General features: G+C 38.5%; 1 protein-coding gene across 1 annotated transcript in view; it reads left to right on the forward strand.

Moving 5' to 3' along the window:
• KPNA4 (karyopherin subunit alpha 4) overlaps positions 1-12,656 on the forward strand; it is a 62,009-nt gene that overhangs the window by 16,776 nt on the left and 32,577 nt on the right. Inside the window, exons 6-10 of the mRNA XM_048862787.2 lie at positions 4,569-4,664; positions 4,856-4,941; positions 10,243-10,329; positions 12,148-12,317; positions 12,417-12,461. Of these exons, the coding sequence (XP_048718744.1) occupies positions 4,569-4,664; positions 4,856-4,941; positions 10,243-10,329; positions 12,148-12,317; positions 12,417-12,461 (484 nt within the window). The remainder of the gene's footprint in view (positions 1-4,568; positions 4,665-4,855; positions 4,942-10,242; positions 10,330-12,147; positions 12,318-12,416; positions 12,462-12,656) is intronic.

Here is a 12,656-nt window from a genome sequence, read left to right on the forward strand (position 1 = left end):
GTGTTAAATTATATAAACAAGTGTTTTTAATTTATAAGTGGGGGTCACACTCAGTGGCTTGCTATATGGAAGGGGTCACCAGGACAATAGTTTGAGAACCTCTGCTTTAAGTTAATGATTTCTTTGGACCTCTTAACCAGTCAAGTAGCAGTTCTTGAGCTGTTTACTGTAAGGTCTTGTCTACATGAGAAAGTTGCACCAATTTAACTTGGTGTGATTTTTAAAACCTATTTAGTTAAACTGGTGCAAGGCTGTATGGACACTTATTTCAGTTTAAACCAGATAAGGAATTTATTTGAAAAAAACTGAAACCTGACTGGTTTAAATGGAAATAAGAAAGTCCACATAGTCTTTTTCACTGATTAAATTGGTTTAGAAACAATTTTAAGTTAACTGAGTGCAACTTTTGCATGTGGACAAGGCCTACAAGTAGAGGTCTTTTAATGTTAATATAAGGTGTGAAAGCTATTTAGTTGTTTCTCTTATACTGCTCTGCCACCATACACAGCATCTGAAGCTTGAGCAGAAGGGAGGACCTGATCTCTCTGTAACTTCTTGAAACACATGTCTAGAGCACATGGCAAGGACAGAGCATTGTTTGAATAGAAGCAGTTACAAATAACTGGAGTTAACTGATTCTTGGAGCCAGGGTTATGAGCTGCCTGAGAGGACAGCAAATACATTTGTGGTAGTTTTTGAGTAAACCTAAACTGTGCAGTATTTTGCTATTAAAAGTGAATATTGGGGTGGGTTTTTTGTAGGAACTGGGGTATGTGTTGTAATTAATCCTAGGATAACTTATTAATATTTTGTCTGTACATCTACATCTCTCCTAAAAAGGAAGTTTTTCTTCTCAGTTGGCAATATAAATATACACCTGCAATAACATCACGTAGCTTTTACAAACTTTAAATATTCAAAGCCCCTAACCGGATTGTATTAAGATATTTTCACTGTGCAGACTATGCTTTACTTGCCAGTTTAAGGCAGTGGCCACTGGTAGTGTTCAGAACTGGAAGCCGCAGCAGTCAGTCACAGCTACTTTCTTGTCTATCATGTCCACTGTCCCCCTCTAGAGAGACAGTTTGGTGTGGCTGGGGCAGGAGGAAAGGAATGTGCTTCTGATCTTCCCCCCCCAACTTTGTTCTTCTGAAATAGAATCATAGAAAATAAGGGTTGGAAGGGACCCCAGAAGGTCATCTAGTCCAACCCCCTGCTCGAAGCAGGACCAATTCCCAGTTAAATCATCCCAGCCAGGGCTTTGTCAAGCCTGACCTTAAAAACCTCTAAGGAAGGAGATTCTACCACCTCCCTAGGTAACGCATTCCAGTGTTTCACCACCCTCTTAGTGAAAAAGTTTTTCCGAATATCCAATCTAAACCTCCCCCACTGCAGCTTGAGACCATTACTCCTCGTTCAGTCATCTGCTACCATTGAGAACAGTCTAGAGCCATCCTCTTTGGAACCCCCTTTCAGGTAGTTGAAAGCAGCTATCAAATCCCCCCTCATTCTTCACTTCTGCAGGCTAAACAATCCCAGCTCCCTCAGCCTCTCCTCATAACTCATGTGTTCCAGACCCCTAATCATTTTTGTTGCCCTTCGCTGGACTCTCTCCAATTTATCCACATCCTTCTTGTAGTGTGGGGCCCAAAACTGGACACACTACTCCAGATGAGGCCTCACCAATGTCGAATAGAGGGGAATGATCACGTCCCTCGATCTGCTCGCTATGCCCCTACTTATACATCCCAAAATGCCATTGGCCTTCTTGGCAACAAGGGCACACTGCTGACTCATATCCAGCTTCTCGTCCACTGTCACCTCTAGGTCCTTTTCCGCAGAACTGCTGCCTAGCCATTCGGTCCCTAGTCTGTAGCTGTGCATTGGGTTCTTCCGTCCTAAGTGCAGGACGCTGCACTTATCCTTATTGAACCTCATCAGATTTCTTTTGGCCCAATCCTCCAATTTGTCTAGGTCCTTCTGTATCCTATCCCTCCCCTCCAGCGTATCTACCACTCCTCCCAGTTTAGTATCATCCGCAAATTTGCTGAGAGTGCAATCCACACCATCCTCCAGATCATTTATGAAGATATTGAACAAAACCGGCCCCAGGACCGACCCTTGGGGCACTCCACTTGATACCGGCTGCCAACTAGACATGGAGCCATTGATAACTACCCGTTGAGCCCGACAATCTAGCCAGCTTTCTACCCACCTTATAGTGCATTCTTCCAGCCCATACTTCCTTAACTTGCTGACAAGAATACTGTGGGAGACCGTGTCAAAAGCTTTGCTAAAGTCAAGAAACAATACATCCACTGCTTTCCCTTCATCCACAGAACCAGTAATCTCATCATAAAAGGCGATTAGATTAGTCAGGCATGACCTTCCCTTGATGAATCCATGCTGGCTGTTCCTGATCACTTTCTTCTCATGCAAGTGCTTCAGGATTGATTCTTTGAGGACCTGCTCCATGATTTTTCCAGGGACTGAGGACATAGTCCCACTTGAGCTCCCTACAGGCCTTCAATCACCTTATGGATGTTGAAAAGGGAGGTTAAAGGAGTTAAAGTTCAAGTGGGTTTGTACTCCCTCCTTCCTAGCAGCATGTGCCTTTGTATTAGGCCTGTCGATTAATCGCAGTTAACTCACATGATTAACTCCATAAAGTTAATCGCAGTTTTAGTTGCACAGTTAAACAATAGAATGCCAATTGAAATTTATTAAACATTTTGGATGTTTTTCTACATTTTCATATGTATTATGTTCTGTGTTGTAATTGAAATCAAAGTGTAATTATTTTTTATTATAAATATGTGCACTATAAAAATGATAAATAGTATTTTTCAATTCACCTCATACAAGTACTGTAGTGCAATCTGTTTGTCATGAACGTGCAACTTACAAATGTAGGATTTTTTTTTGTTCTATAATTACAATCAAACAATGTAAAACTTCAGCGCCTACAAGTCTACTCGGTCCTACTTGTTCAGCCAATCGTGAAGACAAACAAGTTTGTTTACATTTACAGGAGATAATGCTGCCCTCTTCTTATTTACAGTGATACCAGAAAGGGAGAACAGGCATTTGCATGACACTTTTGTAGCCGGCATTGCAAGGTATTTACATGCCAGATATGCTAAACATTCATATGCCCATTCATGCTTTGACCACCATGCCCGAGGACATACTTCGATGCTGATGACACTTGTTAAAAAAAAATGCATTAATTAAATTTGTGACTGAACTCCTTGGGGGAGAACTGTATGTCCCCTGCTCTGTGTTACCCATTAAATATATTTCATGTTATAGCAGACTCGGATGATGACCCAGCACATGTTCATTTTAAGAACACTTTCGCTGCAGATTTGACAAAACGCAAGGAAGGTACCAATTTGAGATTTCTAAAGATAGCTATAAAACTTGACCCAAGGTTTTTGCAGAATCTGAAGTGCCTTTCAAAATCTGAGAGGGACGAGGTGTGGAGCGTGCTTTCAGAAGTCTTAAAAGAGCAACACTCCAATGCGGAAACTACAGAACCCAAACCACCAAAAAAGAAAATCAGCTTTCTGCTGGTGGCATCTGAGAATGAACATGAGTCGGTTCACACTGCTTTGGATTGTTATCGAGCAGAATCCGTTATCAGCATGGATGCATGTCCCCTGAAATGGTTGGTCGAAGCATGAAGGAACATATGAATCTTTAGGGCATCTGACACGTAAATATCTTGCAATGCCAGCTACAGCATGAGAATGCCTGTTCTGACTTTCAGGTGACATGTAAACAAGAAGCGAGCAGCATTATGTCCTGCAAATGTAAACAAAGTTGTTTGAGTGATTGGGTGAACGAGAAGTAAGACTGTGTGGACTTGCAGGCTCTAAAATTTTACATTGTTTTATTTTGAATGTAGTTTTTTGTACATAATTCTACATTTATACGTTCAACTTTTATGATAAAGAGATTGTACTACAGTACTTGTATGAGGTGAATTGAAAAATACTATCTTTTGGGTTTTTCACAGTGCAAATACTCATAATCAAAAATAAATACGAAGTAAGCACTGTGCACTTTGTGTTCTGCGTTGTAATTGTAATCAATATATTTTAAAATGTAGAAAACATCCAAAAATATTAAAATAAATGGTATTAAATTTTTTTAATTGGGTGGTGCAGTTAATTTTTTTTAATCATGTGACCGTCCTAATTTGTATCCCCCACACACTGACTCCTTAGTGAGGAAGAGGGAGGAAAGCATGTTCTGGCAGTCCTAACAAAGCAGCCAATACCTTGCCTCTTATCCTTTGCACCAGCTGGGAAGATAATGCTGGGGAGGGGCATGTGGATGACTGACTTACTCCTGTCACGGGTTTCCCATGATGACAAACCAGGTGTTCAACTCAACAGTCATACTCTTTAGAGTAGTAGCAGAAGAGGCGGTGGGATTGGCTGAAATAGTAGCTAAGTACACAACTTTTCAGCAGTGCTAAATTCACTTATTTTTAAAAAGCCCTATTTGACTCTAGGGGATTTGTCTGCAAATGTCATATTTTCTCCTTTGTTTCTAAACAGGAAGCTTCTTTCCAGTGATCGCAATCCACCAATTGATGACTTAATAAAATCTGGAATACTACCTATTTTAGTGCACTGTCTTGAAAGAGATGACAAGTGAGTGTGTTACTTTTTTAAAAGTAAGTACTGGTAGGAAAAGTTAATTGTTTTGAGAAGACTTCATAGATATCCTTTGACAAAACAATTTGTGCAAGCATTTGCAAGTGTACATGTTATCCTACTGTATTAGATTCAGATAGAATATGTTTTGTATTACAGTAAAACTGACTTTACACTTTTATTTGTAGTCCTTCTTTACAGTTTGAAGCTGCATGGGCTTTGACAAACATTGCATCTGGAACCTCTGAACAAACACAGGCTGTAGTTCAATCTAGTAAGTTGATCAATTTGATGATAATGCATTTCATGTGCACACTGTAATTTCTTCAAAAATATGAGGATCAAGTGATGATTTAATAAGGACCTACACCCCATCTCTCTTCCTCAAGTGTTCACCAATCTACACTACCTAGGACTTAATACTTTCATATGATAGCCACAGGATGGTTGAAACTGAATTGTCAATCACAGGCACATCACTGAAGGACCTGCCCAGGAAGTCTCCTGCCAGAAATTCTACCCCTTCTCTGGCAAGCAGCATCAGTTGAAGCACAGATCTGATTTTGTTCTTCATTTTCTCAGATTTTAAATTCATTTGGTTTTCCTGATGGTGAGTAATCTCTTGTGGGAACTCACACTATTTTAGCAGAGTTAATATCTGCTGGTTTTCCAGTTTTCAAACACTGTTTTTTAACTTCTCTTCACAATTCGGAGGGATTTCCTACCTAATTTTGAAGGAGGAGGAAAAGATAGTCCAAGTCCAGAGAGTGCCTCCTCGGGAATTTACTTCCAAGATTACACTCAAGATAAAATGGTGTCCATATGTTCAGGAATCTGAAGTTAGGAAAGAATTTTTGTACTTGCAACCCATGTTGCCAGATGAAACAGAAAATTGTTTTATGGTTCTGTGCCTGACATATTTCTTTTAAATCTACTTGAACGTCAACTTGGGAGATCAGGGCACAGTAGAACTTCTCTAGTACTGAATTTGGCAAATAAAATAGTTGTGCTTCTTGAGATCTGAATATAGAGTCACTGCCATGTTCAAGCAAGTTTTTGTAGTTGAATCAAATTCACTTCCTATTCTCTTCCAATTCCTCATGGATCTGCTATTGTAAATAAGGAAAAGCTTGTTATAAACAGACAAGGAAAAAAAAAGAAGTCCACACAACTAAAAACCAGAACAGGAAGTATCAAAATATTATTGAAATCCAAAGACAATGTGATCAAATTTTAATATACTGCACTATAAACTGTCAATGCTGGAGATGCTGAATTGCCAACAGTGAAAGGGCGGGGGAAACTTTTCCACTCAAGAACTTTAATGTATGAAAACCGCACGTTTAAAAACTGTTTTCTTATTCTTAAATATTTAATCAAAATGTAGAATTGACTCAGTGTGGCAGTGGTTTTCAAACTAGGGTTCACATGGGCTCTTGTGAGGGGGTATGTAATAGCTCTATTATGACCCTATGTCAGATGGGGGTATCCTAGAAGACTGGGGTCAGAAGAGACCCCAGGAGGTACTCTAGTCCAACCCCCTGCTCAAAGCAGGATCAGTCCCAACTCAAGGGTTCTCGAACTCGGGGTTGTGATCACTCAGGGGGTGACAGGGTTATTACTTGGGGATCGTGGGCTGTCAGCCTCCACCCCAAACCGCCCTTCGCCTCCAGCGTTTATAATAGAGTTATCTATACAAAAAAGTGGTTTTTAATTTATAAGAGAGGGTTGCACTCAGAGGCTTACTATGTGAAAGGGTTCACCAGGGCTGTCCGTAGGGAGGTGCGGGGGCCTCGGGCGGAAGTGATGATTCCATCACTTCCAGGACCCACTGCACCAGGTAGGGGAATCAGTGCTTACCCAAACAGCCAGGCGTGGCTCCGCCCCGGACCCCGCTTTGGCAGTGCCGCTGGGCTCCAGAGGCCTTGGGCCACGCTGCCTTCTTGCCTGGGCTAGGGAGGCTGCAGCAGCACTGCTGCAAGCTCTCACTCAGGTGGAAGGGGCATGGCTGGGGGCTAGCCTCCCCCAGCCAGCAGTTCATGCACTGCCCATGTGCGCTGGCCCACGGGGCCCAGAGTGGTCACCCTATTCACTGTACCCTAAGGACAGCTTTGGGGTCACCAATACAGAAGTTAGAGAGGCACTGGAATACATTATTTGGAAATGGGTATGCAGCCTAAAAAGTTTTAAAACCACTGCAATAAGGGAAAGTACTGTGCTAAAACTATCTGGTTTGAGTGATGAGATTAATATGTTAGCCTGATGACTAGGTTGACACAGGCATAGGTATTCTAATTTAATCTTTTATTTGCTTTATCTTTGATACGAGAAATAAAATGCTTCTTATTTATTGTGATAAATATGTGACCACTTGACAATAACATAATCTGTTAACTGTTGGAGTTGCTTTTAAAATACAAAGTTAAAATGGATTTTATTTAAAGATTTTGTTTTTGTTTTTTTTAAATGAATTTTGGAGCGAAATTTAGAGCCACCTGCTTGGTCTGGGAAGCTGAGAGGTAACAAAAAGCAGAGAAAACGCTGGAGGGCAAAAAAGATTAATCCTGAATATCAAACTTTGATCAAATAACTACATGAGCAAATCCAAGGCAAATATTTCACAGAATTAACCAGTGTAAAGATCACAGATCTTTTAGAAAAAAATTTACTTTAAGTCTTCAGTTCTTCATCTGAGAGAGTTTGTGTCTAATCAGAGAATGAATCTGTGTTGTGAAACTGTAGTTGGTTACAAAATTAATTATCCTTCTCTCTTGGGGCATTGTCAAAGGCCACTGAAATCAATGTAGGATCCTACTGAATTCAAAGGAGTTGGATTGAGCTGTCAAAGAGCAGGTGTTTTCTCTAATATTGATATCCTCCCCTCCCAATACAATTTAGATTGCTGCAAGTGTATCTAGGTTCGGTTTTGCATGTTACATAATGATGCATTAGAATTAGGACTGTCGATTAATCGCAGTTAACTCACGTGATGAACTCAAAAAGATTAATCGTGATTAAAAAAATTAATTGCAATTAATCACACTATTAAACATTAGAATACCAATTAAAATTTATTAAATATGTTTGGGTATTTTTTTACATTTTGAAATATATTGATTTCTATTCCCACACAGAATACAAAGTGTACAGTGCTCACTTTATATTATTTTTATTACAAATGTTTGTAAAAATGATAAAAGAAATAGTATTTTTCAATTCACCTCATGCAAGTATTGTAGTGCAATCTCTTTATCGTGAAAGTGTAACTTACAAATGTAGATGTTTTGTTTTTGAATGCAGTTACGTAACAAAACAAAAAAAAGTAAAACTTTAGAGCCTATGAGTCCACTCAGTTCTACTTCTTGTTCAACCAATTGCTAAGACAAGTTTGTTTACATTTCCAGGAGATAATGCTGCCTGCTTATTATTTACAATGCAGTTTTTTTACATAACTCTACATTAGTAAGTTCAGTTTTAATGATGGAGATTGCACTACAGTACTTGTATTAGGTGAATTGAAAAATACTATTTTTGTTTTTTACAATTCAAAAATAAAGTGAGCACTGTGTACTTTGTATTCTGTGTTGTAATTGAAATCAATATATTTGCAAATATGTAAACTACCCAAAAATATTTAAATCAATGGTATTCTGTTATTATTTAACAGTGCTGGTGAATCTTGCCCATATGCTCGGGGTTTAGCTGATCGCCATATTTGGGGTCGGGAAGGAATTTTCCTCCAGGGCAGATTGGAAGAGGCCCTGGAGGTTTTTCGCCTTCCTCTGTAGCATGGGGCATGTGTCACTTGCTGGAGGATTCTCTGCTCCTTGAAGTCTTTAAACCATGATTTGAGGACTTCAATAGCTCAGACATAGGTGAGAGGTTTTTCGCAGGAGTGGGTGGGTGAAATTCTGTGGCCTGCATTGTGCAGGAGGTCAGACTAGATGATCATAATGGTCCCTTCTGATCTTAGTATCTATGAATCTAATCGAGATTAATTTTTTCAATTGCTTGACAGCCCTAATTAAAATTATTTTTATTTCTGCTGTATTAAAGCTAACTTTTCAATGGATCGAAAGCCAGGATTGAGTCTGGCAGTTCGGATTTTTCTACTGATGGACTTAGATTAGAAACAATGTTAACACACCTAGTTCTATTGAACTACTCCTTACTCAAACATTATGGAAGTATGGGTACTCTCTTGTAATGGTTTATTTGAATGAAGAAGATGGCCTATTAGCATCTCTCAAAAACTACCAGTCATTGTAATTACTGGGGGTATTTTTCCTATTATTACATTAGCTTTGTAAATCCTCTTGTTTAATATTGAATAAGATCAGTGGCTAATAAACATGTTTTAAGAATTAAACTGACATTTGACCCGTTATGTGTCAGGAGGGACAGCGGTGTGGCGTGTCTGCTTAGAAAACTAACAGTTTGACTATAAAATCAAATTATAAATGAAACCTTCTCCTATATCCCCCCAAATTAATCGAAATTCACTAAAGTCCTACACCCAGTGAATTGGGGACCAAATAGTTAAAGTAAACAGGTCCTTCAATGTTAACGAGTATTGAGTCCTTCCTCCTGACCACGCTTCTTCAGGAGGTGTTGCACAAGTACCTTAGCTTTTGGGGTGTAAGAGTAGGAGTTAAGAGCATCTTCCAGATAATATCACAATGTTAAATGTTGACTCAGCAGTGACTGTGCTGTGCTCCTATTGTTTCCATATACGAGGCTGGAATGTAAGTATCTTATTCTTGGTGAGTGATTTTTGTTAAATCCCTTCCTTACAGATCAATTTACTGTTTTTGCCAGTCATTCATTGACAGTATTTGAAACATCAGAATCTCTTTTGTGGTAATCAGCTGGATTGCTCCTTTATCTAAAATTTTCAAGAGCCAGGAAGAGAAGACAGGATATATAGGTGGCAGCTTATGTTGCTGTACAAATACTTTGATAAGAATTTTCAAGATTTTGCTCTTAAAAGTTCCTAACTAAAACTTCTATTAATAACCAGTGATGGAAAAAAATGTAGAAAATATATAACCAATTAATGATGTTTATTGACTTTTTTTTTCAAATTAACTACTCGTGCTTGTTGGATTGATATTAAACTGTTGAAATTCCATTTCAGACAGCTCTAGTGATAACTACGTAGATAAAACAGTTCAACATTAATATTGAAATTCAGTGGTAATTAGTAGAATTAAATATGGAATTTCAACATTAACCATTTATTAAGAATAATTACTTAAAATTTAAACTTGTTGTTGTACAAAGTTATATAAAAATAACTACCTTAAATCTTTTGTTCTCATTATATTGGTCTGAAGTGCAGACCCTTCTGTGAAAGAATGGTATGAAAGGAAAAGTTGTGTTATGATCTATGTTTATGTTTGAACATCATCTGGAAAAAGAGTGAAGTCTCATTAACCAGAATAAACACACAGCCGGATAAAATCTTCATATCATGGGGTAATGGAATGTCAATTTTTAACTTAAGAGCGAACTATAATGAGCACATCGCTTTGGAACTAAGACTTTTTGAGTAACAGAGTGCTTTATTTTTCAGATGCTGTGCCACTTTTTCTGAGGCTGCTGCATTCACCCCATCAAAATGTGTGTGAGCAAGCAGTATGGGCTTTAGGCAATATCATAGGTTTGTGTTACTCTTAATATAAAAATTCAAAAGTTTCTTTTGAAATCAAATTAATAAACCAATTTGGATTCTGTTAATTTTTTTAATAATTAGAAGTATACTTAACTATAAGAGCAATGGGATTGGCTCAGATACATGGAGTTAATTTCCCTCAAAATGCTCTTTGCTTAATTCTCTCTGCTTTCTCTCTTGCCCCTCCTCTAACACATACATCTTTCAGTCCAGGTACAAGAAAAGGAAAGAATGTCTGGCAAACAAATCACATGCATAATGTTATAATGAAAAACAACTTAAAATAGTTTTCATTATAAAGGCTCTGGATCGCCATCAGAGCTCACACTTCAGTCACCAGAGCTTTCATTGTACTTAATCTTTCTGGTCAAGCTTTTGGCTAACCTAAAACTTTTGTTTGTCTCTTCTTGATTATTGGTGTAAGTGATATACCACAGAGATATTCAAATATCATAGTGGTGAGTGTAGTCTAAAAATGTCAGCCCCACCATATCTTAAATTACTGAAATGTAGTGGGTTTAGGTATTGCTTAGTTTGTGACAATAAGCTAAGCCCTGGTCTACACTGGGGATCAATCTAAGTTATGCAACGTCAGCTATGTGAATAAAGTAGCTGAAGTCGACGTACTTAAATCGACTTCCCGTAGTGTCTTCACCGCGGTGAGTCGACTGCTGACGCTCTCCCATCGACTCCGCCTCTCGCGGAGCTGGAGTACAGGAGTTGATGGGAGAGCGCTCGGGGATCGATTTATCGCGTCTAGAGTAGACGCGATAAATCGATCCCCACTGGATCGATCGCTGCCCGCCGATCCGGCGGGTAGTGAAGACATACCCTAAGTTTTCAAAAACTCTGATTCTAGTTTTTCTTAAAAGATTAGTACAGTACTGTTACTTGGACCTGGGAGTGATGGTGTTCCTTTCCTGTTAACAATACAGCTTGGATATGACAATGCTGAGGACCATATAAGTATCTAGGTGGATGCAATACACCTCAAACTGTGGGGATAGCATAGTAAACTGAAAATGTTCTATTCAGTTTCAAGCAATATGGAACTTGTCACAGAGCATTTTGTCTGGATCAGTAACCTGTTATGATTGATGGGTTTCTATTATACCTTGTCCTCGTGGTCGTTAATTGCTATCTTTTTCATTTGTTTTTAATCATGGATAACTACCTCTTTCGAATTCAGCAAATCACTTTTTGCTAGCACAAAGTATATTTAATGTGATGTGAATCAAAAAGGGGAGCAGTTCTTTACTGCATGTTGAATGAGGTGTTTCTTGTACAGTCAATTGGCAAGTCACATTTTGACTAATGGTGTCTATTGCATCCAAAGGTTTAGACAATTTTACATAGATATTAATAGTGAAGGATTTAAGTTTACAAAAATGAAGACATACTGGAAAGCTAATTTTGTCACTTGCCAGGATGTTGAATATTCAATGTGCTATTCTCTGCATTGCCAAAATAAAGTATATAAAGAAGTTACTCATAGTTTCTCGACTACCTTCTACTCAGATTACTGAACAATTTAATAATGCTAAACAGTGGGTATTGGGGAAACTGTCTGTCCTGAGAAGTTTTCCTTTTGTGGGTATGTAGAAATCAATGTTATACCCCTGGTTCCAGATTTGCAGCTGACCTGAGGCCCAACCTCATGCCCAAATTGTGCTTGGAAACTGGAAGAATAGCCCTTGGGTCATCTAACAACTAGGCCCTTGGTAATTTAACATGAGAACGTGGTTCTACAACACCATCCCTTGTAAATAGTTTTTACCTTCATAAAACGATTTAATGTTTACACAGGTGATGGACCCCAGTGTCGAGATTATGTTATTAGTCTTGGAGTGGTGAAACCTCTGCTGTCCTTCATCAGTCCATCTATTCCCATAACATTCTTAAGGAATGTTACTTGGGTCATGGTCAACTTATGCCGTCACAAAGACCCACCTCCGCCAATGGAAACCATTCAGGAGGTGAACTGAATTATTCATTTATAAATTAAATTAAATAAGTTAAATTGTTGAATGTCTTGAATATTTCTATTTAATATTAACACTCTGTCTCCCCTCCAGATTCTTCCAGCCCTCTGTGTTTTAATTCACCACACAGATGTAAATGTGAGTAAAAACATTTTCCACAAATTATTTTGTGACCAAGTCATGGACTGGTCACGGGCCATGAATTTTTGTTTACTGCCTGTGACTAAAAGGTAGCCTTATCTATAAGTACATATGAGTGAATAATTTTTCTTTCTTTATTTTATTTTTGGTTTGGGGATCAAACTGAAAAATCGGAAGGAAAAAATGAGTTTG

This window comes from Caretta caretta, chromosome 9 (genome assembly GCF_965140235.1).
Source record: "Caretta caretta isolate rCarCar2 chromosome 9, rCarCar1.hap1, whole genome shotgun sequence".
Lineage (NCBI taxonomy): Eukaryota > Metazoa > Chordata > Testudines > Cheloniidae > Caretta > Caretta caretta.